This window comes from Diospyros lotus, chromosome 10, assembly GCF_014633365.1.
Source record: "Diospyros lotus cultivar Yz01 chromosome 10, ASM1463336v1, whole genome shotgun sequence".
Taxonomy (NCBI): Eukaryota; Viridiplantae; Streptophyta; class Magnoliopsida; order Ericales; family Ebenaceae; genus Diospyros; species Diospyros lotus.
In genome coordinates, this window is record NC_068347.1 from 969,304 (window position 1) to 997,165 (window position 27,862).

Below are 27,862 nucleotides of genomic sequence, written 5' to 3' on the forward strand. Positions count from 1 at the left end.
TATTTTTATAAATAAACTTTAAAAAAATACTTTCAAATGTTAAAAATACAAAATTAATTTCAAATCTATAAAATTAAAATATATGATAAAAAAAAAAAGAGAAATGTTCTGATTTTTTCTAGGTAACTTGTGTTAGAGAATGAAATTAAAATAATTTGTAATTTTTTTTAAAAAAATACATTTAGGGTGTGTTTGATTGCTAGCATGGAATTTAGGTGAAAAAAAAATATTTTCTAGGCAATTGAATTGCCTAGAATTAAATTTCAGGTAAAATATCAATTAAACATGTTTGATGGCATAAATTTCTAGCTAGAAATTATTAAAAATTTTCAATTTTAGAGTTTGATTTTCATACATATATATGTATATATATATATATAACTATGGTTGCAAATGGGACAGTGATGAGGAAGAAGACAAAAGGGAAGGGTTGTCGTCACTGGTGGTCGCTGCTATTGCCGCCATCACTAGCCGAGCTTCCCCTATCACCATCATCGTCACTAGCCAAGCTTCCCCCATCGCTATCACTGCCAAGCTTCCTCCATTGCCATCGCTGCCAAGCTTCTTCTTTGCCAGATAACTTTGACCGATTCCTTGCACGTGGAGCGACTGGAATACTTTGCTCGTTTCTAAAGAAATTATCAGGATCCACCTTCATCTTTATCTGCACCAACCTCTTGTAAATCCCCATAAAATATTTAATCCCATAACCAGCCGTTGTGATTGATCCCCAAGTCAAGATCTCTGTAATACCAGAACGCTTGCCTTGGGAACTTAGACACAAATGGAGTCATATATTCGTATAGCTTCCTCATCAGATTCACGTGGGAGTTTGCAACCTTTTTGCCATCTTCGTCCCAATTCGTGGTGTACTGGATTTTGTAGATGTTTCTAGCGCAATGCGAAAACAACTTTGCAGACAGCGAGATCTCTGTCGTCTTCCCTCCGTAAGGGTTGAACATTAGCATTGGTCATTCCAACTCGATTATCTTCTTTCATATGAATTCCAGATCTACAGAGAGGAAGACAATTGGGATTTTCTATTTCTCTGAAAGATCTATTCCAATCCCCCTCCCCCCATGAAAAAATGTTTTCTAGCAAAAGTGTCAAATAGGCATCACGTGACTATCACGTGACTCAAAGTGGGAAAATAAATTACTTGAAAATTTTGACCAATCAAACACATCAAAAGTTAGAATTTGGGTAAAAATTAATCATTTTTCATGAAAAAAGTGTGCAATCAAACACACCTTTAGATTTCTAAATTAACAAGAAAAATTTTAAAAATTTATTTTAATAGTTTTCTAGTCATTGTATCGTAAAATGAGCCCAACCGGCAAGTAAGGGTCAATAAAGCTTGGGAGGCCTTCCCCACATAATTGCCCTTGGGAGACTTTTGGATAAAACCTCTCTCAAGTCTCTTTAAAGCCTCTTCCTTGTCTAAGATTGTGTCAAATTTATATTTGATATCTTTGCCTAAAAATCCAATTTTCTTTTACCACAAGTGTGTGTATATATATATATTATTGCTTTCAGAGTGTTTTGGTGTTATAAAATTTTATTAATAACGTGAATTTTTAAAACATTTTTTATATATTTTGTTTGAAAAATAAAAATAAATTCTACTAATAAGATTTATTTTTAAGATTTCTAAGTTGTTGATTCTTGGCATTAGCAAGCATTTCCTTGTTTGTGATGAATGTTGGAGACATTATTTTTAAGATTTTTACATTTTTCTTGATATACAATAATACATTTATAAATGTTAGAGAGTCATCATGTTAAAATTCTAATTTCTAAGAGAGCCGTAAAATATAAGAAAGTCAAGGGCATGGGATGTCTCTTGCACAAGCCCTCCAATTTTTAGGTAAATCTCAGATAAAAAATAGATAAGTATTTAGAAAATTTGTGTAAGAGTTATTGCATACTTTGATCGAATGATGACTCCTTATTTATAGAGATCGAGATTAACAAGTAAAGAAACATCCTTTTCTTATGGGATTATTTGTTCTTGATTTTTTGACAAAGATCTCGGAAATGAGTTGATTTATTTTTATTGGACCATAATTTGAATGGTCTACCAAAGAGTGTATCTTACTCAAGAAAGACTCTTAGGAGAGGCTTTTAGGGATACCTTTTTTTTTTTTTAGGGATATTCAGGGATACTTAGGATAGGTTCCTGAGAGTATTTAAAAGAGACCCCCAAAAGGGTCTCCTGATGACTACTCTATTGAGAAAATGATAAAGCTATTTGTACCGAAGGGGGTGTACAGAAAGCTTTACATAATAATGAAATGACCAAATTACCCCTCATTTGTTCAACCCAAAACACTCACTCTTTCTTTCTCCTCTGCCTCTTTCTCGCCTCGTCCTCGCTACTTGCCCACCGTCGCGGCCCGCTACACCTCGGTTGGTTTGGGTGATCACCGGTTCCTGGAGGTTGCAGCGGTGAGGAGGCGAGGCGGCAAGGCACAGAGGCAAGGCGATGAGAGGCGAGGCAGTGAGAGGCGATGACGTTGCAACTACGAGAGGAGGCGAGGGCGAGTCGGGCAAGAAGAGAGAGAGAGAGAGAGAGAAAGGGGTGAACAAATCGCGACATATCGCGATTTATCACACCTGTAAAAGAGTTCTGTGAACCCTTTCTATACAAATAGCGCGGTCCATAGATAAAATCTCTAAGATCTCTATTTTTGTCTTTTCATCATGGGCCATTTCATTGGAGGAGTAGGCTTCTTTAATCTCCGCATTTGTATTTTTATTTTATCAATTTTATTTATTTTTTAGTTATTAGATTGTTGAAAGTTAAAACTTTAAAAATATCATTGTTTTCATATGATTATTTCCTGTGAAATTGAGTTTGTGAAAATAACAAAATTAATTCTGGTAAAAAAATGGCAATTAAATAATATATGGATGATATTTTTATAAATATGAATCATCATCATATATTTTGCTTAAAAAATGAATTATCTGTTCTATTTATTATTTAAGCAAACAATCATTTTGATATAATAAACTTCTCAAAATCATCTTTAAATTTTTTTTTTCTAAAGTGTTTATGTTAGTTATTTATTAGATATTATAATAAATTTAAATAAAGAATAATATTTATATTTTGACATTTAAATAACTCTCAGTTTACACATCCAATAATTAAGATTTATTTAAAAAGCTAAATTACAATCTCCACGTAGCACCTCCAAGTGTTCTCATTTCTTTTTATCATTTTTAACAAAGTATTATAAATCTAACTTTTTAAGAAAGTATTATAAATGGCTAAAAGCATATTTCATGAACTTTTATATATATATATATATATATTGTAGAACTTTAAACTTATAATAGTTTTAAATATATCCCTAAATTATGTAAAATTATTTATTTAAATATCTTATCAGCAAATAATACACACGCGTACTAATATAGTAGTTTTTCAAGATCTCCTTAGTGCTTTTTATAATATCCCAAATTTTTTAAAGGATTTAAGAGTAATTTTAATATGGGTCATAGGTGAAATTATCAAAAAATTAAGGACTTAAGTATTATTTCTTACAATTAAAAGTGTCGAATCGACTGCAGGAAATGCCCCGGAGTGTAATTGTCTAAGAAAACAGATATGATCTCGACGAGCATCCCGAGATAGGATTTATGGTGTTAAAAGAAATCGATATTGAGACGATTTTTGATACAACTAAAATACAATTTCAATTCAGACTGAAAAATCGAATCATCGTAGGAGACTTCTAAAAAATAAACGAAACCCTGAAGACGCTCCGGTTTCGCGTAATGATAAACCTTGGAGTGGTTTTAGGATGAAACAAGGGTCCAGTGAGGGCGCAAGGAAAAATCATCCATAACGAATAATTTTGAAGTTATTAATTTTGAATTTTTAGTATTATAATATAAATTAATTTGATATTTAAAGGGTAATTATAATTAGAGAATTTTACAGGTGAAATAGAGACAAGATTGAGATTTAGATATGTAATTTTTTATTAATGGTGTAATACAAATGGATAATGCTACACGGACTTACAATTCGACCCACGGGTTGACGAACCCAAGTTATCGCAAGATTTTAGTGTCAAAATCTCGCGATAATCTCAGTTTCAATTTGAGTAAATTTTATATTTGCCCGCCCATTTTCAAGTCAATTTTCAAACCCCCTCTTTCTCTCAAAACCATCTCTGACTCTGTCTTTCTCAAAATCGCCCCCCCCAAACCCATCCCCGCGAGTGCAGCGTCCGCCCCCCACACCGCTCTCGCACCTCCGTCGTTGTCAACCCCGCCACTGTTGCTCGCACCGCCGTCGCCCAAAGATGGCGCCACCATCGTCTCCCCTGCCAACACCGCCCGCCGTCGCCCCATTGCTTTCACAAGCCATCTCCCCTGCCAACACCCCAAACACCGCCCGCAATCGTTATCGCCTTCGCCGTTGCCGTCACCTCCCCCACCTGCCACTGACCACCGTTGCCCACCCCCCACACCGCCTCTCGTGCCGTCTCGCCCCCACCCGCCATCGCGAACAACTACCGCCCAAACTTCACCCTCTCTCTCTCTCTCTCTCTCTCTCTCTCTCTCTTATACTCGTCCTTGAGGGAGGAACGCGCCACCACTGCTCCCATCACCGTCGCCCAAGGATGGCGTCGTCGCCGTTGCCCCCCCCCCCGGCGGCGGCCGCGCTGGTCGAACCACCCAAACTTCACCCACTTTTTTTTTTTTTTATTTAAGAAATGTAATTCTAATATAAAAGAAGAGATGATTTTAAGATATAATTGATACTGTTGCAAAAAATTGATATTTAAAGTGATCTTAAATGAGAAAATAAATTATTTAATTACTTGTGTGATCTTATTATATATATATATATATATTAATATTAACATTTTTAATGACAACTATCAAAATTGTTGTTGTTATATCTGATTGCAAAATAAAAAAATTATTATTATATTTAATTATAAAATAATAAAAAAATATATCTATTTATATTAGATTTGCTCTTAAAAATATTAATTTTACTCCAATCTTATTTTACACTGATTTAAGTAATTTTAGCAAGTTATAATTTTACCAATCTTATTTTACACTGGTTTACACTACTCCAAAATTTTACCAAGTAATTTTCCTCCAATCTGATTTAAGTAAAATATTAATATTATTTTACACAATTTTTATAATTTTACAAGTAAATAATTTAAATTAAGTAATTTAATTAATACTCTCAAATTAAAGAAAAATTAATAATAGATGAAATTAGCGAAAATAACACAACTAATATTTTTTACTCAATTGTTAAATATACAATCAAAATAAATTATGTTCTTTCATAATTCAAAATAAATTATATTTTTTAATTTTCATTTCAACAGCTAAATCAGCATAAGAAAACAACAGAAGCCAAAAAAATAACAGCAGAAAAAAAAATACAGTAACTTAGTTTCTGTTAATTCTGTTGTTGTGTTATTAATATATGAGACATAGGTTAGGTAAGATTCAATGTTAGAATTCTTATCTGCATTTTCATGTTCAGATTCCATCATGTCTCAGTATTTTGATTACATGTCTGTGTTTGGAAATTCTTTTGGTTATCATGATCCTATTGAGCAAACAGTTTCTAGACCCTTTGAGAATTACCCAAACCTTCCTAGGCAACCAACTCCATCCTACACCACACTTCCTGTTATTCCCCATGATTTTAATGACGACCCTAGTGCGACATTAGATTATTTAACCAGGAAGGTGGAGTGGTTGGAATATCAAAATTTAAGTGAGGTTAGGTGTTTGGTGTGCGAGTCTTCAAATCATCAAACAGATGATTGTCCTACCATACCTATTCTCAAGAAATTTTTGAATAGGCAGCCATCTGATTTTCAGACACACCACAGTGAGGAGAGGTTTCCTTTTAACCATTTGAATCATCCATGGAACAATGACTCTGTGTTCCAATCTCATGGACCTTTTCCTCCATCACCTCACCAATTTGAATTAGAGCAAGGGTTTGCATCTGATGTTTACCAGTCTCCATATGAGAAATCTTTAGAGGATACCCTTCAGGAGTTCATGGAAGGTCAAAAAGTTTTTCAGCAAATGGCCGAACTTCAAGAACAAACCATTAGGGCCACAAGTGACATTTTAGAACAATTGACCTTGTTGACAGAGATCTTGAGCATGAGTGATCCGGGTGAGTTTCCAACCCAACCTAATCAAGATTCTATAGGTCAATGTGTTGGGGAGGAACTTTCGTCCAGTGATATCATTTTAGAAGAAGAAGTCCGAGAAGAGGATGAGGATAAGATCCAGAAGTTGAAATGTCAAGATGACATAGGTCTATCCATATTTGAGCCTAACTTTTTTTCCTTTAGGTTGGTCTATGTAAGGGATCAAATTAAACCAGACATGTGTGAGGTGTTTGTGCAAATTGATATGCCACATTCTGATGTAATAGATCCAACACCTCTGAATGAAACATTTTCAAAAGATGGTCGTGCTTTTATAAGAAAAATCCAATTGCATCATTTTGAAAATAATGTTATAAGTGGTTTAAAGCATGTAATGATTGTTGAGATTCGAAGTGCAACCACTTATTTGATCCTTAATTGGAAGAAGAGGAAAAAGCAATAGAAAAAAAATAATAAGAATAAAAGGCTATTAGTTCTGCCTTCATGTAGTTGTTTTTGATTTTGAATGTGTGTTTTTTTTTTAAAAGTTCTTTTGTAAGTTTGGTATTTCTCTTTAACGTTCACCAGTTTATGCCCTCTTTTTTTAGTTTAGATTTTGAAATCCACAATGAGCATATGGATCTTTTCTGCATTGAAGACACCAAGTACTCCTAAATCTCAACTTCTTACTGTGTCTAAGGGTATTTCACCATCCAGGTATTTCTAATTTTTTACGTGTTATTATGTTTAAGGACAATATATAGTTCAAGTTGGGGGGTGAGGTACAATTGATTCATGCTTAATTGTGGTTGTTTGTTTGATTTGTTTTTGAAAAAAAAACAAAAAAGGATTTTGATGTTTGAATAACATATTCTAAAGACCTTTGCAACATTCGAATGATCTCAGGCACATTCGAATGACCCATAGTTCTCAGTGCACATATTGCCAAAACCATTCGAATACTCTCAAAGAAATTCGAATGAAATTACTGTTGCATTCGAATGACCAGCCAAATTCCTTCACAAATGAGATTACTGTTTAAAATTCATTCGAATGAATTTGTCATTTCTTTTAAAAGCTGCGGCCGGTATTCGAATACCCTCAAGGTCATTCGAATAACCTGACTTTCATTCGAATCCATCTCAAGCATCCAAATGTGACTTTGTTTGTTTGATTTGTTTTTGTTATTAGAATTAAAAAAATTAAAAAAATATAATAAAATAAAATAAATATATATATATTTGCTATTTACTGGTGTTTGATTTGTTTATTTTGCTTAATATTATGAGTCTTTGTTAATTAGGCTTCAACAGTTCCAATATTTTAAAAAAAAGGAAAAAAAATGCGACCCTATTTCATGTTTACCCATGAGCATGCTTGACTCTATTTTGGTTTTGTTTAATTGTGTGGTTGTGTTATTTTAAAAAAATAATAATAATTAAAAAAAATAGTTTTTGTTTAATTTTGTTTGTGTGACTTTCTGTTTGTGTTATATAAAAACATTCGAATGCAAGTTTTTATTTGTGTGTTTCTGTTTTTATTTGGTTTTTGTTTGTGTTATATAATAATAAATAAAAAGAAAAAAAAATATTTCTGTTGTGTTTTAGTGTCTCAATTTGAGTGTTTTATTTTATTTGTTTGTGTGTTTTTCTGCTTGTGTTAAAAAAAAAAAAAAAATTTGGCAGACATTCGAATGTGTGCTTAGTCATTCGAATGACTCGTCCCTCATCCAGATGTGCCCTCTCCAAATTGTTCAACGCTGTTTCCAGCACCATCATCGGAATCCCTTTTTGAAGATTTTGTCAGAGCACGCGCAAATGACCGTGGTGGCACACGACGTAATTTCTTCTTTGACCAGGGCCATTTGCAGAGTATATACACACACATATATATATATATATATCTATCATCGGCTTCAAGAAAAAGAGATCCCCATCCGCCATTTTAACTAGAATAAGGGAAAAAACACACTGTTCTATTCCTTTCTTTTTGTTCTTAAATTCTATTATTTTTTTGTTTCTTCATGTTGTTCCAGTATTCTTCATTTCAGTTACTTACATTCTGCAGTTTTCCTTTCTGTTCTTTTCATTCTGTAACTTTAATTCATTGTTCATCTACATTTCTCTAATTTCAATTTCAGTATTTACATTCCAGAACTTTAATTCCTATCTCTTTAATTTTTTTCTTTGGAGATGTGTGGCTAAGCTTAAACTTGGGCCAAGGTGAGGACAGTGTCCAATGCCATAGATTTCCCAAGATAGCCGAACTTCAAATGCATTACGAGAAACCTGATTTAATTTGAGTATTACGCGTTCATTGAATTTTTGAATTTGGAGTGGAGCATAAGCCTAACTTAGAGTCTCCATGCCATGTATGGAGGTTACTTAAACTGGAGATGCTATCATATCCAAATCCAAATGGGTTATCTGATTACTACATATTAACTGTATTTTAATTTATGGTAGTTGCTTAACATAGAATCTCTCATGCCATGTATGGAGATTGCTAAACCAAGAACTACTATCATCTTGAGATGCATTTTAATATCAAAACCTCAAATTAATTCAGACATATGTTTTTGGTACCTATCTATCTGTTGGGAAGTTATGGAATTGGCACTGAACATTACCTTGACTCAAGACTTCTTACAGTTACAGTACTTCATTTTTATTCACTTAAAATCAAATGAATTGGCCTGACAACCCAATTTATATCGTGGCTCTATTTTCATTTTATTAATGATCTCCCAGTGAATCGACCTGGACTTTCCCATAAAATTAAATTGTGCTACAGCGCACACTGGTACATTGGCGAGTATAAACGCCTTGTGCCTGCATGCTTGTTTCTTTCTTTGTTTATTTTGTATGTGTTTGTTTGAAATGAATGCACAAGGTTAAGCGCAGCCAGTTGCTGGGAAGATCGGTGATGGAATTAGTGCTGCGAAAAAAAATACAGTAACTTAGTTTCTGTTAATTCTGTTGTTGTGTTATTAATACATGAGACATAGGTTAGGTAAGATTCATTGTTAGAATTCTTATCTGCATTTTCATGTTCAGATTCCATCATGTCTCAGTATTTTGATTACATGTCTGCGTATGGAAATTCTTTTGGTTATCATGATCCCATTGAGCAAACTGTTTCTAGACCCTTTGAGGATTACCCAAACCTTCCTAGGCAACCAATTCCATCCTACACCACACTTCCTGTTATTCCCCATGATTTTAATGACGACCCTAGTGCGACATTAGATTATTTAACCAGGAAGGTGGAGTGGTTGGAATATCAAAATTTAAGTGAGGTTAGGTGTTTGGTGTGCGAGTCTTCATCCTTTTAAGTAATGGATTATTCCTTTTTCAGCTTTCTTTCTTTCTTTCCTTCAATTCTTCCTTCTTTTTCCCCCCTCCATTTCATGCTTTGAGAAATCAACAGGGATATCTTTCCATTTTATGTGTTCACTATTCAACTGTTGTAAAATTCCCATAATACTTCCAACTTGTAACCTCCAAATATATCAATCAATTTTGTTTAACAAATTAGTATTCTTTCACCTTTTATTTCTTTTTTATGATAGTAATCATGTCTAGTTAATAGCTGTTAATTAAGTCTTGCCTCTGAAATTGACCGTTTCGTTGAATGCAGTTCCTAATTCGAAGAGTCTATGACTAGTATTGATCGCGAACTATTCAGGCCATAGTTTATATTTTCTCCTCTTCTTTTTTTTTTTTTTTTTTTTTTTTTACGTTTTTGGGGAAAGAATTATTCTGTAATTAGCTAATTTCCAAAGTAATGGAACAAAGAGCTTCTCTGAGCTTAGATGTAGGTAGTGGAGCTGCCTAACCTTGTATAGGTCCAATATGGGAAGTTGAAAAGCAACTATCTCAATTGCAGTAGATACACGATCAGACGAAAAAAAAAATGCAAAAGAATATATGGTCATGATTTTTTTTTTTTTTGGTTTAAATATTCTATTTATGTTCAACCAACAAAGAATAAAATTGAAAGGTAAACAACTCTGAACTATTGAAATCAGGTCCTACAAGCATGATGGCACATCACAATGGAATTAGACTATGGCTCTATGAACCTCGTGTTGATCTGAAATTTTGGTTGAAGTGTGAGAGATGTAGTTGTGAATCATATGACTTTGTTGGATAAATAGCTCAACACCAGTACTTCTTGGAGGGCCAACAGGCAGATATATTATTATGGAGAGAATATACTAGTGTTCATCAGGGTGGAAGAGGCTCCACTTGTGTATAGGAGGCAGATTGACCTTGATAGTGAGCACTTTTATAGTTTGATGATTCCTTCCTTGCCTTTGGTGCTTAGGTAATTCCAAAAGCTTTAGAGGGACTTTCTGTTGAGTGGTTTTGGGGATGAGTTCAAGTGTCGCTTGGTGGGCTGGAAATAGTTTGCACTTTGCACCCCTTTACACCTGGGTGGCTTGGTATCTGGAAACATTCTTATGTTCAATCAGGCTCTTCTTAGGAAATAGTTACTGAATTTTATATTTGGTCAGTGAAGTTTTGTAGGAGGGTAGTTTCTTCCTGATATGTACTTTCTTGGGTATGTGGTTGACACTGTAGGGATCCTTATGGCTACCTTTTATGATGTGGTATTTGCTTTCAAATGAGTAATTGCTCTGAAGTTGGTGCAGGGATAGAGTGCACTTCTAGGACCAGTATTTCCTTGGGCATTTAAAAAGATGATTTTCTGGTTTTAGTTTGTGTGCTGATGCATAAAAGGGAGTGGATGATTTTCTGGTTTTAGTTTCCGTGGGCAATTTTCATACTATTTATAAAAAACACTAAAAATTTTCCCTAGTCAGCATCATATGCCAGCATGATAAATTTGACAGTGGGACTCACCCTTGAGAGGAGCAAGTTCCACCAAGGCTGCTTTGCACTTTTGAATTGCAGCCATTGCAACCTTGGTGGAACTCACTTCCATGAGGTGGGAGTTCCACACTGACTCGCTCCTCACAGGAGCGAGTTTTGTCCAGTTAAAATTGCCATATTCACACATGATCCTAACTTGGAAAAAATTTTGAGTTATATGATAATTAATTTCAAAAAATATTAATTTTTATGATAGTAATCATGTCTAGTTAATAGATGTTAATTTTTTAATTGGAAAAAATTTTGAGTTTTATGGTTAATTTCATATGTCTATTATATGATAATTGAATTCAAAAGATATTTGCATTTGCGTTGTGTTATGGTTTCTCAGCTTGTACTAGTGTTATCCATTCATGCTCCACTGCTTAACTCAAATCTCACTTGCAGAGAAGTTCCATTGTGACATATGCTTTTAGACACTTGAACTGAATGAATAATGTTAGAAATTTAGTATTACTATTATGAAGGATGATGAATAATATGATTTTTTCTTTATAATTTGTAGGTACTTGAAGATACAAGTCCAGCAGGGAACACTTGATATTGGTTGTGACTATGATACATGGATTCTAATGACACTTGTAACAATTTTTTGATTTTGATTATAGGGAGAGATTAGGATAATATGAAACCCATTTTTTTTTTCTCGTTTCTATGATTGTGGACGTATGGAAGTTCTTAAGATGATTGTAATTAGTACATAATCAATGTCGATGATAATATTTTACATATATCTTGTTTTTATTAAATTCATTGAGAATCACATTTTTATTATTAGTATTTCTCTTGCAAAAATTAATAGGTACAAAATAAATTTTTATATAATAGTAAAAATAATCATTAGAATTGTAATAATAGTAATAATGATAAATGAATATAGATATAACGATAGAAATATTTATATCATTGATATTATGTTTAATGACCAGTAAATATATATATAGTTATAATAACAAAATAATTTGTCGTTTAGATTATGTTTAGTGATCGATAAATATTGCAATAACGACGGGAATATTCATCATTAATATTATATTTAGTGATTGATAAATATTCCAATAACGACGGAAATGTCCATCGTTAATAATATTTTCAACGACCATACATATTGTTATAGCGACGGAAATATTCGTCGTTGATATTATTTTTAATGACGGGACTTTTGCCTCTCACTACTTATATTAACGACGGTATTTTTTTTCCATCGTTAATAGTATTAACGACGGAAGTTTTAACGACGGGCGACGACGGGATTTTTTCTGTCGTTAAAACTCTTTAACGACGGGAAATCAACTTTTAACGACTAGTTTTCCCCTCGTTAAAGACCTTTTTTTTTGTAGTGTTGCAAATGGCAGAAAAACCATGGCTGAGATCTGAGAGCATGAGAGAAGGCACGATGGAGGGAGAGAGAGAGTCCGAGAGTGAGAGATCGGATGAGGGATAGAGAGAGAGAGGAGGCTGGCCGAAAGAAGCGAGCCACAAGCGGCCATAGCCGCGAGCTCCATGCGGCCATGACAGCTCGGCAGTGGGCTGGTCGGCTAGCAGGACACCGCGAGATGGCACGCGAGGCGGCCAGTGATGGTCGCAGCAACGGAGGCTGGGCGCGACAGCAGCTCGCGGGAGCTGCGAGCAACGAGCTCACAGCGGCTGGGCGCGGCAGCAAGTGATGAGGGGGGGCCGACCGCGAGCGGGAAGGCCGATCCGATGGTGGCGGCAGTGGCGCAATGGCCGGTCTTGGCCGAGGGGGCAGCCGGTGGCGAGCGGCAAGGCGGTGGCGTGCGGCGAAGCTGGGCTTGGCGGAGTTGCAGGGGCAGCCGCGGGAGCAGGGGAGGAAGAAAGGTTGAAGAAGAAGAAGGAAATAAAAGAAAAAGAATAAAAAGAAAAGAAGAAAAAAGAAAAAGAAAGAATGAAGAAAAAAAATAGAAAAATGTGAAAAAAGTATCGAAAAATGTCAAAATAATTCTGGGAATTATTTTGGGACTAGAGGAGTTTTTCGAAGCTAGGAAATTGATCGAACACGCGTTTCGATGTTAGGGTACGCATACCGAGAAAAATTGAGAGGCTAAATCAAGGTGAGTAAAATTTTTTAGAAAATTTTAGAAATTCAGGAATGTTATTTTATGAATTGATATAGTGAAATATTTGAGAAATATTTAGTTTGAATTTATTGAGAAAAAATAAGAAGAAATAGAAAGAAAAATAAAGAAAATACAAGAAATTATAAGAAAATAAGTTTTAATATTATTTAAATAAATATGATGATTATGGTGCTTTGAAACTTAAATTGAAGTAACATGTGCGAATTTTGAGGTTGGCATGTAAATCGAGATTATGTACGTATTTTGAGGCAATGCACGAATATCGAGGTGTCCTGATAAATTTGAGAAGGTAAGTGGTGCTTTCTAACTGGATTTAGTTTTATAAAAATACTTAATTTGTAAGTGGTTCGATTCTAAAATTTCATTTTATGTAAATGATTTTTTTATGTTGTCATGCCTGGATGTGAGTATGTCATATAGATTGCATATACATGTTTTGATTTATGAAATATGCATATGAGTATGATGAGATTCACAGTCATACGTTGCATGGGTTTGGGATTAGGTACTTGCTTCGTTGCTTTGCCAAGAGTGCACCCATATACCCCGGTCTGGCAGGGAGACTAAAAAAATTGCGGGTAATCTTAAGGTGCAATCGACCCAAACATGAAAGTTATGATGTTATGTGCATTGCATATATACATGAGCATTAAATGTTTTGTTCCCTTACTTAGATGATTCATCATCTAACTTAGGTTTTGCTCCTAGAATATTCAAACGTTTCAAATGGAGATTGTAGCAAAAACGAGGATGAATGAGGCATGAAATGGCACTTAACAAAGTGCATGATGAGTTGTATAATGAGTTGAATGTATGTTATGTAGCTCGTGTATTTAAGATCTACTATTTCGAATTTTGAACGTTTTGAGGAATGATGATTTAGAACCCTATTTAGGGTTAATGTTAGTTGAAAACTTATGTTATGTATTAAGTCATGTCGAGAAATTTATGTTTCTCGTGATGTAAGAATTGATTTATGATTAATATTATGATATTAGGTTTGATTCTAGCTTCCGCATTTAATGTTTATGATGATTCTCTTTCGAGATAAATGTATGGAGATTTTAGGATGGATAAGAGCAATGATATGGTTTAGCAATAGTTATTAAGAAAAAATTATTATCCCAGAATTATCCCAAGTAATAACGTGCCTGAAAAACGGGGCGTTACAGTGCGCTCTCTCTCTTTTTCTCCAACATCTCCTTAACTACTTCTCTCTCTCTTTCTTCGGCATCTTCTCAGCTCCATCTTTCTCTTTTGTTGCGTCTCTCTTGATCTATCCAACATCTTTTCAACTTTCTCTCTCTACCTACATTTTTTTTTTCTCCTACATCTCTTTTGGAGAAAGATAGAGTTGAGAAAACATAACTGAAGAGAGAGAAGGAGCTGATGAGATGCTAAAGAAAGAAAATGGGAGTTGAAAAGATACCAGAAAATTGTCAAGTCAATACTTGTACGTATCACTTGCTAGACAAGTGTTTAAATGAGTGATTTTGCACTGTTTAAGAGGACATATTAGAAATCGAAAAATTTAGGGTTGCATAAGAAAAAAAAAACATAATTTTATTTTTTTTTTTGTAACGTGGAAATCGAGGAAGCCTGATACACATTGGATAATCACCTTGTCTCTATTAATGGGGAACTGCCCACATGGGTTAACGGGTTGGTGGGTCAAAGACATGTGTTCTCACCCTTCGGATAGATGTAGATAATACACTACATGTATAGATCCAGGCTGAAACAAAATCGACAAGAATAGAAATATAATTTTAGGCCATTGCAAAGCAAAACTTGCTTTTACGAACTCCTCTTTAGACACACAAATTTATTCGCTTAAATTTTCGAATGGACACCTCCTTCGGCATGGACTAGCGTAATAGAAGAACTATAACAATGCATTAATTAAAGTAAAATATTTTTAAAAACTCCCCCAAAAACATAGCCCACATGTTCATTGGAAGACCACAACAATAGATGTAAATACATATATATATATATATATAGACATACGCATGTACATAGACACACCCATGCAATAATGCTGCTGCTTTGAGATTCCATTCTGCAAAAAAAAAAGTCGAATTCTGAACGGGGCGGCTTAAGATTAGGCGGGGGGGTATAGGGGACAATTATTTTAGTGGCTGTTTATTAATATATATGAATAATAAAAAATATTTTTTGACTTTTTGAGAAATAAAATCACTAATTAATTTTTTGTATTTAAGTTTAAAAAGTAAATATTTTTTAATTGATAATATAGTTAAATTATTTAATCTTTTTTGTGACATAATAAAACATAAATAAAATTTTATTAATTAATTTTAATTTAAAAAACTTTTTTATTAAAATAAACAATATAAGAATATGCTTCTCTACCTTTTTTATTGAACACTTTGGCTTGCCCCGAATCTTGAGATTCAAGAAAGACCATGTTTACCGAATCCCAAGATTCGAGAAACATGGTGTTCTTTCAATCTTGGAGTTCAGGAAACATGGATTTCTCCAAACCCTAAGATGCGGAGAAGTTCCTGAATCTAACTTCCTGACCTTCTACCACAGACACTGATACATATATATAGATAATATTATTATAACTCTCAAAACTCGTTTATTGATTTGTCTATCGAATGATTTATGGTGTTATTTTTTTTAAGTAGTTGTTATCTTCCACGTCAAATTTTGCTCACATCGTTCGTCAACATTTGACTGCAGTGACCTCTCTATTATGCTGAGAAGAAAATAGTTTTGTGATGGCAGGCATAAAATAATACGAAATGAATTACAAAATTTGGCCAGTGAGAAGCAAATGCGATGGTAGATGATTGCGTAATGTGAGTGGTTGAGCATTGAAGAAAATAAAGGGTAAAATTGAATTTTCATTCGATGCTATTTTAGATATATTGAAAAGTGGCTGTGAAGAGCAAAAATTATGGTTGCGAATAGAATTTCCCATTTTAATATTGTACTTACACTTTTTTTATTTAAATATTTAAAATTTTTATTATTTTAATTACCTTTTTGAATTATATAATTGACTCATATATTTTTGAGTCAATTATATTTTGAAATTATATAGTTTAACAGTATAATTAAAATAACAAAAAATACACCTGTCTAATTGATTAGAAATTACATAATTTAAAGGTATAATTGAAATAACACAAATTTTGAATATCTAAATAAAAAAACGTACAATTATAAAGGTTAAAATATGTATTTTTCCATTTAAATTTTAATACGAGCAAGGCCAATTTATAATTAATTGAAATTGGGTCAAGTTCTTACTCCATATTTTAATTTCAATTTATTCTATTCCGTAACGGTTTAGCATTTATGGGCTAATGTCAAAAATCGGCTAAAATCCGACTTTATTTGAATTTTGTAACTACAAAATTAATTTTATAATTTATAATCAGTAATAATAAATATCTTTGAAATCATTAAACCCTTCCAATTTCATGAGAAAAAAAATGTTGTTATATTAGTTTGCATCAATTCTTTTACTAAAATGATATATATTGCTTTGAGGGTGTTTTAGTATTACGAAACTTTGTTAATAAAGTGAATTTTTAAAATATTTGGTTTGAAAAATAAAAATAAATTTTACTAATAAAATTTGAACTCATGACTTTAAAATTATAACGTACTTAAATTTATCGTCACATTAAATTTAATCTTCATTTAAATTTTACTTTCATGTAACTGTCAATTGTCGTCTAAAATATCTTTATTTAAAATATTTTATTTTTTAATTTCTTGTGAGGACCCCACCTGAGCGAGGAAAGAGTTCTAGCAAAAGTCTTTATAAGGACGGTAGGTCGGGAGTGAGCATGAAATTTTTTGAGACCATGATATAGGTATATCATATCATTGTGTATATTTTACCCTATATAATACATCACAAATGATAAAAATACCCCTCTCGTCTCACCGTTTTGAATAAAAGTATTTTAGACATTTTAACATTATTATGTAGTTTAAAGTGTACACAATAATGTATCAATAACATTTTTCGACTTCCTGACCCCTAACGATGGCATCTTCAATAATTATACAACAGTGAAAGTAAAAAAAAAAAGACCTGGGAATCTATCAATTGTGAGGCTAGGGTAGGCACAGCCCCTAACTAAGGGGGTGGTAACATCCAGGATGTCCTCCTGGCATACTGGCCTGGGTCCGAAATGCAATAGAGTGCTCGAGCTAACGACAAGGAGTGATTCACAATAAAATAAGGAAAACAGCTCTTAAGAGGTGGGAAAGAAGAAAGAAAGTAGGGCAAGATCACTCGCTTGAATGAAGGGAATGGGTCTCAAGGAAAAGACTAGAAAAACCCAAAACGAATGGCTAAAAGAATGATTAATGATAGAAGGGATCCTGGATTCAACCAATAGAGCTAGTTTAAGGAAGAATCTATTTAGAATACAAATAAGAAAAGCCATCATTAAGGCAAACAATGCAATAGCATTTTAATTTATAACTGTGGCCCTCATCTACTGCTCCCCAGGCTAACACTAAGGCAAGATTGATGCTTATAGCCTTCGTCCCAAGGAAATAAATACAAAAAGCATGGAATAGCAAAGAATGGGCATAATCAAAAGCCAAGGCAAAAAAATGGGTCTTTTAGAGGATAGTGTGCCCATGGATTTGGACTACTCACCAGCCAAAGAGACTAAAGCAAAATAAAGAGAAAAATTAGTCTTTGCTATAACTGAAGGAACATACTTGAATGGACATCTGAGATGGCATCAAGTAAAGCACAAAAAAGATTTGGGCTGCTAGTAAAGATGACAGTGAAGCCTTCTAGCACAGGTGATGCTTTTCTAAGGTCTGGTCTCTTTCTCAAGGTCAACTAAGAAGGAGAGGAAACAAAAGGGACTTAGAAGTCTTTCAAGAAAGAGTTTTCCCTAAGTAAATGAGTTGTAACAACTTTTATTTATAGACTAATGGGAACGATGAGGCTAGGCAAGTGAGAGCAAGTCAAAAGAAGCAAATGTGAACCGATGGAACAAAATGAACCTTGGATGAACGCTGCTATAGTTGTGAGTCCAATTCATAAAGATTCGGCCTCCCTAGGAGCCCACTCATTCCTATAGCATAAGAGAAAGCAGAAGGATGGATAGAGAAGTGGGGATTGATTCAAAAAATTATACTACAATTGGTGGAAATTCAATGGCATTACGGCCCGTTTGTTGTAGCTTAATTAAAGAAATTATAACTTCTAATTTCTTAAATTATAGCTTCTAAAACTTAGAATAAGTTGTGAACTTGTTTGTTACAACTTCTCAGAAGTTGTAATTAAACAGTTGTGGTGTTTGATACCATAAGCTGTAAAATAACTTATTTTTGTATAATTGTCCATAATACCCTTAATAGTTATAAAATGATAATTTAAAAATTAATTAATGTATATGTATAAGTTTCAAGTGTTATAAAAAAATTTAATTAGTGTATAGAGAGAAAAAGAGATGGCGAGTGAGAAGAATAGATTTGAAAATAGAGATGGCGGTAGAGAAGATAGACCCTTGATCGTGTAGACAGAAGAATAATTATTTGTTAAAAACATGGGCAAAATTGTCAAAAAAATGTAACTGTTTAATCAGAAATTGTAAAAGCTGTGGTACCCCAACTTTGAAAAAGCCAGCTTCTATCCCTTTTAAAAGTTAGTAGAAGCTATAAGCTATAATTCTAAAAGCTAAAACAAACACTACATACCCACTTTTTTGAAGCTAGAAGCTAAAAGTTACAACTTTTAAATTGCAACAAACAGCCCCTACATCTATCCCAATGAATTTTTAGCTTGTTCCTTAGCCCTCTTCTTTAACACTGGCTTACACACAAAGCTGGCCAAATATCGATTCTAATTGAAAAGAAAATTTACATGAGATTTTCTCAAACCAGAATAGGTCTTTCATTTTATCTTCAAGTATTTTGAACTTCAATTTTTCTTTATTCCCATCCAAATAAAAAGCTTCATAAATTGTGTTAGTGGTTTATCATTGGGTCAATAATGTTAATCCCTCTTAATCAACCTATTTGAATTTGAAATTTGAAAACAACTTATTCTGATTAACTTCCTCCAACAAGCAAGAGACTTAAATTCGATGCAATGGATGAATTACCTCTCAATGATATTGAATCGAATCAATATCATGAATAATAATATTTGAGCTATCAAATCAATTCATCGTCACCTTTGTGACCTTTTCCCACACACTGAGGTTTGCAAGCCATCTTTTATTGATGGGTTGAACTTGCCAAGCTTCAAAAGGCTGGCCAACACAAGAGAAAGCAGAAGAATAGCCAGAGAAATGGAGGATTGACTCAAAAAATGATATCAATAAAAATAGGGAACAAGTCCAGTTGTTGGCTTTGCGAGGACTTTTCCAAATCATTCCTGCATGAGATTCAAACCCATTTTTTTTAATCATTTGATAAAAAAGATTCATTCGCTTCATAAAAAATGTGAGGTAGAGCCTGTAAAAAATAGGCATCATTCAATGTCCCATTCCCTATTTTTGCTTCTTTGAATCTTTTTCATAAGATCTTCACTTCTGAACTCTCTGTTTAATCCATTCCCTAGTAAGCTAATAGCAGCAAGTTATCTTGTTATCATTCTTGTGGTAGCCAACTGAGCTAAACCTTTCCATTGAAGGTTTATAGTTGGAATGCAACCACTGATAAGGAAAGCACCTCACCTATTTACTCGCCTCGCGCCTTTGTTAGAAACATTCTTCTCTAATGTATAATTGATCTAGTTGGAAAACAATGGAGACTTTGGAGGTAAAGAGTCTTATCGCTATTGATATTGGTTTTCCACCCATGCTTTGAGTGTAGTCAGAGCCAGTCCTGGGTTTTTTAAGGCCCAGGGCAAATGTTTTAAAGTGTGCCTCTTTATATAAATTAAATAAAAAAAAATTATCAACTAATTAACTCTATTAAAATTATAAGAATTTATAAAAGATAAGGAAGAATAATTTGAGACCTCATTAAAACCTTGTTTGGGGAAAATCCAATGGGACAAAACCCCAAACGAAGGAAAAAGAGTACCTTGCATTATAAACATTGCATTAAAAAATGAAAATTATAATTTGAGTTTACATGCTTCCTCTTGAATCTTCGTAAGCATTTTTTGATTTGATCAATCTTCCTTTCATCTAGGGGTGTCAAAAAATATCCGAAAATCGGTGAATTAGACCGAACTGTGCCTTTTGGATTGGTTCAATAGTTAGGTTCTGGTTCTAAAAAATTAAAAACCTATATTTGGCTTGATTACTGATTTTTTTTTTTTTTAAACCATGGTTCGAACCGAATCGAAATCGATATTATACTTTATATATTATAATTTTTTTGGTATATATATACATATGCATAAATAGTATCACTTCTTAGAAAACTAGCGAGATTCATGAACTCTTTTATTTCTATACTTTTATGCGCTATTGCTATACTAAATGGTCGATGTGATCTCATTTGATGAGATAGTCTATAAATTATTTTGTTTTACTTTTACTTCAAGACTTGAAGCATTAATGAAGTTATGAGTTTATTTTAATTAACAATTTTGTTTGTAATTTTATATTTTGCGAAAATATTTAGAAGCTAAATGTTAATTGGATAGAACTGAAACCGAATCGAAACTGGTCCGGTGTGACGGATTAGTTATAGTTTGGTTTTATATATGTAATAGTTCGGTTACGATTCTTATATTTTTAGAACTGTTAAAAATGGTTCAATTACTGAATTCTTATAGAACCGAACCAAACCAATTCGAAGTGTTGACATGCACCCCTATTTTCATCCTCCACAATTAATCGAAGTAAAAACAATCATCATATGTACCTACAAAATAAAAATAGTAATGAAATCTTCTTTTGACAGGATACAAGTGGCAACTTCTTTTGTTAATTTTTTATACACATATATAAATAGGCTTAAAAAAAATTTTAAGCCCCCTTAGTTGTGGGCCCTGGGCTGTAGCCCTGGTGGCCCTGGCCCAGGGCCGGCTCTGAGTGTAGTCATGAATTCTTTTACAAGATTTGAAAGAATTCTGCAAGAAATCTCTCGAGTGGAGTAGGAGAAGCTCAAATGGGAGCAAAGGCTAGGTCTCTTTTGGGAGTGGTAACTATCATAAGTACTCAAGATATTGTGTCTCAAGAGGTGAATAGGTAGGGTAAGGGAGTACAAGTTGATAATAGTTTACGTAGGCACTCGAGCCAACCTAAATAGCATCGTTGGTCAAATAATGATTAGCCTTAGTGACTTGAAAAGTATCGAAAATCAAAGCAAAAAAGTCAATCTTTGTTCTTACACTAACCAATGATTGTTCTTCATTTTAGCATTAGAGTTTGGTCATCTGTTCTGAAAACATGATGGAATCCTCTATCACCCAAGAAGAACGGGGATTTAAAACACAATTGGGCCCTAAAATATATACAAATATATATGTATTGCTTTTGTCATTGTCATTCACATTGTTTTTCTACTTGTTGCATTACCCTTGCTTCTCATATAGCTGTTACATTTAACTTTTACTTATATAATACACAAAAACAAATATAATATGAAACAAAAATGAGAAACAATTTTTTTTTAAAAAAAAAAAAGAAATAGAAATGTTAGAAAACTCATAAATAAAAAAAATTAAAGATTTTTTTATAAATATATTTTTTAATATAAAAATAATTATTCAATTAAATAGAAACATAAATTTTATCATCTATTTAAGTAAATATAAATATAAATTTTGATGTGGTCAACAAGAGACCATAAAAGAAATTGCTTTCGTCTTTAATTTGTTATAGAATAATAATACATTTTTAATATTACAAACTAACCTTTATAAAATTATGAAAACAGTTTAAAAATATTTCTCTTAAATTTTTTTAGCATTTTTGGTAAAAAAAATATTTTGAAAACACTAAAATGGTTCCAGTGCTTATAAAATTAAACCAAAATCGGAAATGGCTTAAGAAAAAAATTTTATAAACAAAAATCGCAAATGGCTTAAGAAAAATTAAAGCTTAAGCGAAAGCTTAATTTCATTACTTTTTATCCTAATTTTTCTTAACAGCCACCACAGTGAAATAGCATTTGTTAGCTTGGTCTCTGAACCTTGAATTCTCCCCTTCTTCACCATCACCATGGTTTCATTCGGCTGCCAATCTGTGAACGCGAAGACGATGGTTTCCCGGCGGCCATAGAGGGCAAAGCTTTGTGCCTCAGCCACGACTCCGATGGCGATTTCAGTAGAGGAAACTGTGGCTGAATTCCCTCTTCTTTAAGATGATCTCCCCCTTCCATGTTTCCCTTCTTCGGATAATAATACCTAAAACTTGCAGACCCAATCCATGGATTTTGATCCTTTCCCAAATCATTTAGCATCTTGATCGACGCTTCGAAGCCCGGTTTGCCGGAAAAATCACCATGTTTTGCCGTGATCTTGAAATCCTCCCCTTCAGTCCTCTGATGATCACCCAGGAGTTTCCGAAAGCTGTTCGAGCAAATTGTGGATGATCTGGTGCCATTTATGCCCTCAATTTCTGCGAATTTATGCATTTCATGAAGTGATTTTTTTCCACGAAAGCCGGGTCGAGATGATTTCAAGAGGCAAATTGAACTTTTCAGACAAAACTTCGGCAACAGTCTATGAAATTTGGTAACTAAGTTCCTGGGTCGCTTTCCGAAATCGGTTGTGACACCCCTAGTCTTTGGATCGATTGTAAAGGTTCCAGAAGGCTTGCCATCCAATCCATGGAAGCTGGTCAAGAAGAACGATTCGATTCTTGAAAGCGTTTCGAGAGCATCTCGATATGCTTCGTAGCCATCTTTAGAGCTCCGAAACTTGGCTCCATGATCCGATGAAACCGGCCGTTTGACATTGAGAATCCTGCCGGGGGGGAGCTTGGGGAGGAGAGGATTAGGGTTTTGAAGGCTATGAGTTTGGTTGATCGGATTCTTCGCCTTTGGCCTTCCCGGAGACTGCTCCCAGAGAAAAGGAACCCTCACCCGCTTCCTCGCCGGAACTGGCCTCCGCTTCTCCGAGGCCGTCGCCGGCGGCAATCTCCGGACGGATCGAAGTGGTTGGCTCAGATCCAATTGCTTCTTCTCCATCAGACTCCCCAGCTTCATTGAACGGACAGAGAAACACACTACTGATTCAGAACCAAATTGCAGAAAACGAAGATATTGAAAAAGAAGAGATTTGTGCTTGAAATTCAACGGTTAGGCCAAAATCTGTGACTGTGAGCAATGGCGGAGGAAATGGGATGAAAATAGAGGAGAATTCATGGAGAGGGCATAGAAAGAGAGATGGATTCACAAGTTTAGAATGTAGAATAAACCACCATTTACGTTTGTTTGTGCCTTCATTTTCTTGGAGATGAGAGTTTGCGGCGGATTTCAGATTGGCTGACCCTCAGTTTCTCAAAACCCGATCATGAACCCGAACCCGAATCCGAACCCGAACCATTGGGGCAACGGAACCCATAATTTGGGTTGGTTTGCTTCTCCTCCAGAATTCGGCCTACTTGATAAACCAACCCAACCCAGTTTGTTTTGGGTTGTTTGGATTAAGATTCATAAAAATGTTATTGGGTTGGGTTCGGGTTGAATCTCAATTGCTAGGCCGAAGGTATGGAAATTTGATTACCTTATAAAACCTTTTAGAAATAAAATGTTTTTTTATTTGCTTGAAAAAAAAAAATAGAAAGATATGTTCGGATAGTATAATTTTGGCAAAATCTTGCTTTTGATACATAAATTTGCATGTTTTGGTTAATTTTATACATGAATTTTCTTAATCAATTTAATGCATCAACTTACAATTTTAGTCAATTTATACCCTTGAGTAAGTAAACTTATAGGCTATATGTATTGGTGGAGTATTTCATCCCACTAATTTATAGGCTTAAGGGCTTGGAAACATTCTCCTCCACCAGTATTGAGGTTTAAAATGAAATTCTTTGCACATCATTGTATCTATCACTACTAAGAACTCTATGGCATTTTAGTAATAATCTAGGCAATCTTTGGAGATTCATTGTTGACCTTGTCATACGCTTCTAGTTTGGGAAGCTTGAATCACGAAGGCACAAAAAGGGGAGGCAATGGAGTAACCATTCATGCATGGATCATTTTTTCTTCTGCAACTTCATCTCAACTCGCCTTGTTCGAGCTGCTAGATCACTTGTGTTGAGCTAGTTCTCTATTCTCTTGGTGGGGTTTGTTTCTTATGACCATGGCAATTTTTTTATGTTCGTTAATCATTTGATGCATGATGATCCATAGACCAAGACTTCACCTTACCCTTTTAACAAGGGAATCGGCTTTTCTTCCTTTGTTGACCTTTTCTCAAGTGGTTCCCAGTGGCATCCCATGATGGGGATGATCTTATCTACTTTGTGAGGCTAAGTGGTTTGTGTTTGAGTGAACCTTGATGGCCTTTCTTGTCATTGCTTGGCTTTTAGGGATGGTTTACTTCCATCCCCTTATTGATAAGGATTGTCTTCGTCACCGGAGTACTTGTTGCCGTCACTATTTGTGTGGAAGGCTACAAGGGCATGAATAGTTTGTTGCGCCTTGTTTATTTAGGCACTTGATGAGCTTGGTCTCTATGACCCTCAGTGGACATCTCTAGGTGGTGGCTCTTATCTTTCTTTCTAAGTTGGGTCCCTAATTACATCCAAATTTGGGTTAACAATTGTATTTGGATTTAACAAAACACTCCATGGTTTCTCAAGTGAGAGTTCAATGTGTTCATGTTCCAACCATGGTTCTAAGTTATTACGTCTTTGATTTCTTAAACAACGACACATAATCATGCACAAGTGTGCACCTTCAAAAATAAATGAGATAAACCAAAAAGAAGCATGTCAAGAGCTAACATCAATAGCTCAAAGTCATTTCGTATAGTGGTGAAGCCATGATCTACAATTAGTGAGGGTTATTTTTTCTTCTAACAAAGTATTATAGCATATCGTATATTTAATTGAGTAAATAAAAAATAAGAAATAAAAGAATTCTTTCTTTTTAAAGTTAAGTACGAAAAAGAGTATCTTCATAATCAAATGGTAGCATAATTTTTTATTTTTTTTTATCATCATCGTTACTAAATTTTTAGACAGTTGAATATTAATATACTTTTATTTTTTCTCTTAAAATTTTTAGATGAATTATATTTAAAAAAACTCATCTATAAGCAAAATATATTAAAATATATTTTGATTATAATATAAAAACAAAGTTTTCTTCTTGTTGTATTCTTAAATGACCGTTGTTGGCTAAATATGACTAGTCTTTTTCTTGGCAACATGGGAGGCTTTTCGATGTGCTTGCAAAACAAACAAAGACACATTTTAAACATCTCATAAACATGTCATTCGATGTTTAAGTCAACAACTTTGAGAATCTTTAAGAAAAATTTACAAAGTTGAGAGAAGAAGATTGTGTATCGTAACCTTATATGATATTGCTTTTATACTTAAAAGATCTTGATTTAGATAATTGCCCACCTTTTTTCCAACGGATGAAAGTGAAAATCTTGATATCTTAACAAGACTTTTGTCATGATTCTCCTTTTTTCTTTTTAATTAATGGAGCCCACTTTTCCTTTTTTGACCGATATTTTCAATTATCTTAAAGTAGCCCTTTTAGAGTGACAATATTAGCTCTCATAAATACATCACATTGACAAATCGTCCAAGACAAAACAAGGAAAGACACAATACTTAACAAGGAAAGGATTGCCATAAATACACCAAATCGATAAATCATCCAAGACGAAACAAGGAAAGACGCAATACTCAACAAGAAGAGGATTGCCAAACCAAGATGGAAAACAACCCATGAAGAATCGGCCATACAAGGAATGAGGCAAGACACGATCGGCTGAGAAAAAGAAAATGAGAGAACACAATCAGCCACCACAAAATAGGGCACAAATAAGAGAACAAATCCCTTATATATGGGAACCCTAGGGCAAAGGGTAAAGGACTTAAGGACTTGGGCTTCATGGGCTTCCCATTCTCTTGAGCAAATGGGCCAAGACCCATTTCTCCTCCAAAAAGAGAGTTAAGGGCTTATGGCTTGACTTCTATTTGAGCTGCCAATAAAGGTGTTAAACAATCGCTTCAATCTCGAACCAAACCCTATTAAGCTAACCCGAAACATTGTCATTGTCTTGGGGCTCATTAGAAAACACAAACCCAACAATTCTAAATAGGTGTTAGAGCTATACAAAATTTATAAGATAAATTGCACTAAGATTTTGTACGGTTTAAGTCATTTGTATAAAGACTTCATGTGGTTTATTTTCATATTTAGAAGTTTGTGTGATTAATTTTTTGTCTTCAGACAACTCTGTTAGAAAGATAAAGATGAAGAATTCAAGTCTCTCTATGAAAAAAATACTTCAAGATTAAAGAGATCAGGGTATTCCTTAAAACGGAAAAGAAAATTCCAACAACAATCCTAATTCTAATCTAAAAAATATATTGTTGTAATCTACCTAAATTTTAGGAAATTTTCTATGAATTTTTGTGTATATATTTACAGCTCTTAGATTAATGAAATTCATGAAAGTTATTTCTTCCCATAAAAATTTCTACTCAGTTTATTTTTCAAACTCATTCGTTAGTTTTTAGGGTCACAAGCACAATGTCTATTTTTAGGTAGACTTTGATATATATAGCACCATATAGCTAAGAAATAGGGTGAATTAGGTGAATAACAATTTCGATGATCTAAAAAAATAATTTTCAAAATAATAAACAAGATAAGATGTTATGCAAAAGAGTTTTGTAACGAGACTGTTATGCAATGTTAGAGATATTAAAAATGCAAAGGACACAATAAAATTATAGTAGTTCAGTTGTTTCCAATTTTGTAGCTAGACACTAAAGATTTTCAAAATCATTAAAAATTAATTTCAAATAATAAACCACCTCTCAATACAACCATCTAGTTCCCAAACTAGTTTTTTAGCACAACCCGCTGAGAAAAACAATAAATACATATTACACAAACAAAAATGTCTCTCTAATCTTTTGTTAAAATAAGGCAAAAATAAAGTTTACAATAAATGATCAAAACCTGACAAAATTTTGAGAGATAAAATAGTGACAATTTAATGCAATAGTAAAATAAAAAACTTTATATGTAATACCTCAAGAGTCCAAAAAAGAGTAGTATACATCGAGGATAAGTAAGGAAGAAAATAACACAAGTTTGATACCTTTTGGGCTGAATGTTGGCAAAGAACTCTAGGGTTAAGCGTGCTTGACTTGGGGAAATCCAATGATGGGTGACCCTCTGGAAAGTTCGTGTAGGCCTATCAGGCTAAATTGTTCTGGTCCTTCTTATTGCTCGATGCGAGATGTTACAGGTGGTATCAGAGCCGACCCTTGGAGAAGGCGGGGAGTGGCGCCGGGGCTCGAGGGTCTGTATAAGGAGCGGCTTTTAGCAGGCTTCTAGGATGGCAGCCTCCAAAGGGGAGAAGGTCTAGAACCAGTTGTAAGGTCGCATGACGAGGACGTCATATGCTCAAGGAAAGAGAATGTAATACCGCAAGAGCCCAGAGAAGAATAGTATATATCAAGGATAAGTAAGGAAGAAAACAACACTAGCTGGATACCTTTTGGGCTAAATGTTGGCAAAGAACTCCAGGGTTAAGCGTGCTTGACCTGAGAAAATCCAAGGATAGGTGACC

The 27,862-nt window shown here is 34.0% G+C and overlaps 1 protein-coding gene across 1 annotated transcript; it reads right to left on the reverse strand.

The window, feature by feature from the left end:
• Positions 1 to 22,073: 22,073 nt before the first annotated feature.
• Positions 22,074 to 23,600, reverse strand: LOC127810904 (uncharacterized). The gene has a single exon (XM_052350497.1). It carries the CDS (start codon positions 23,284 to 23,286, stop codon positions 22,294 to 22,296), a length of 993 nt encoding a protein of 330 aa, XP_052206457.1. The 5' UTR covers positions 23,287 to 23,600; the 3' UTR covers positions 22,074 to 22,293.
• Positions 23,601 to 27,862: the final 4,262 nt, after the last annotated feature.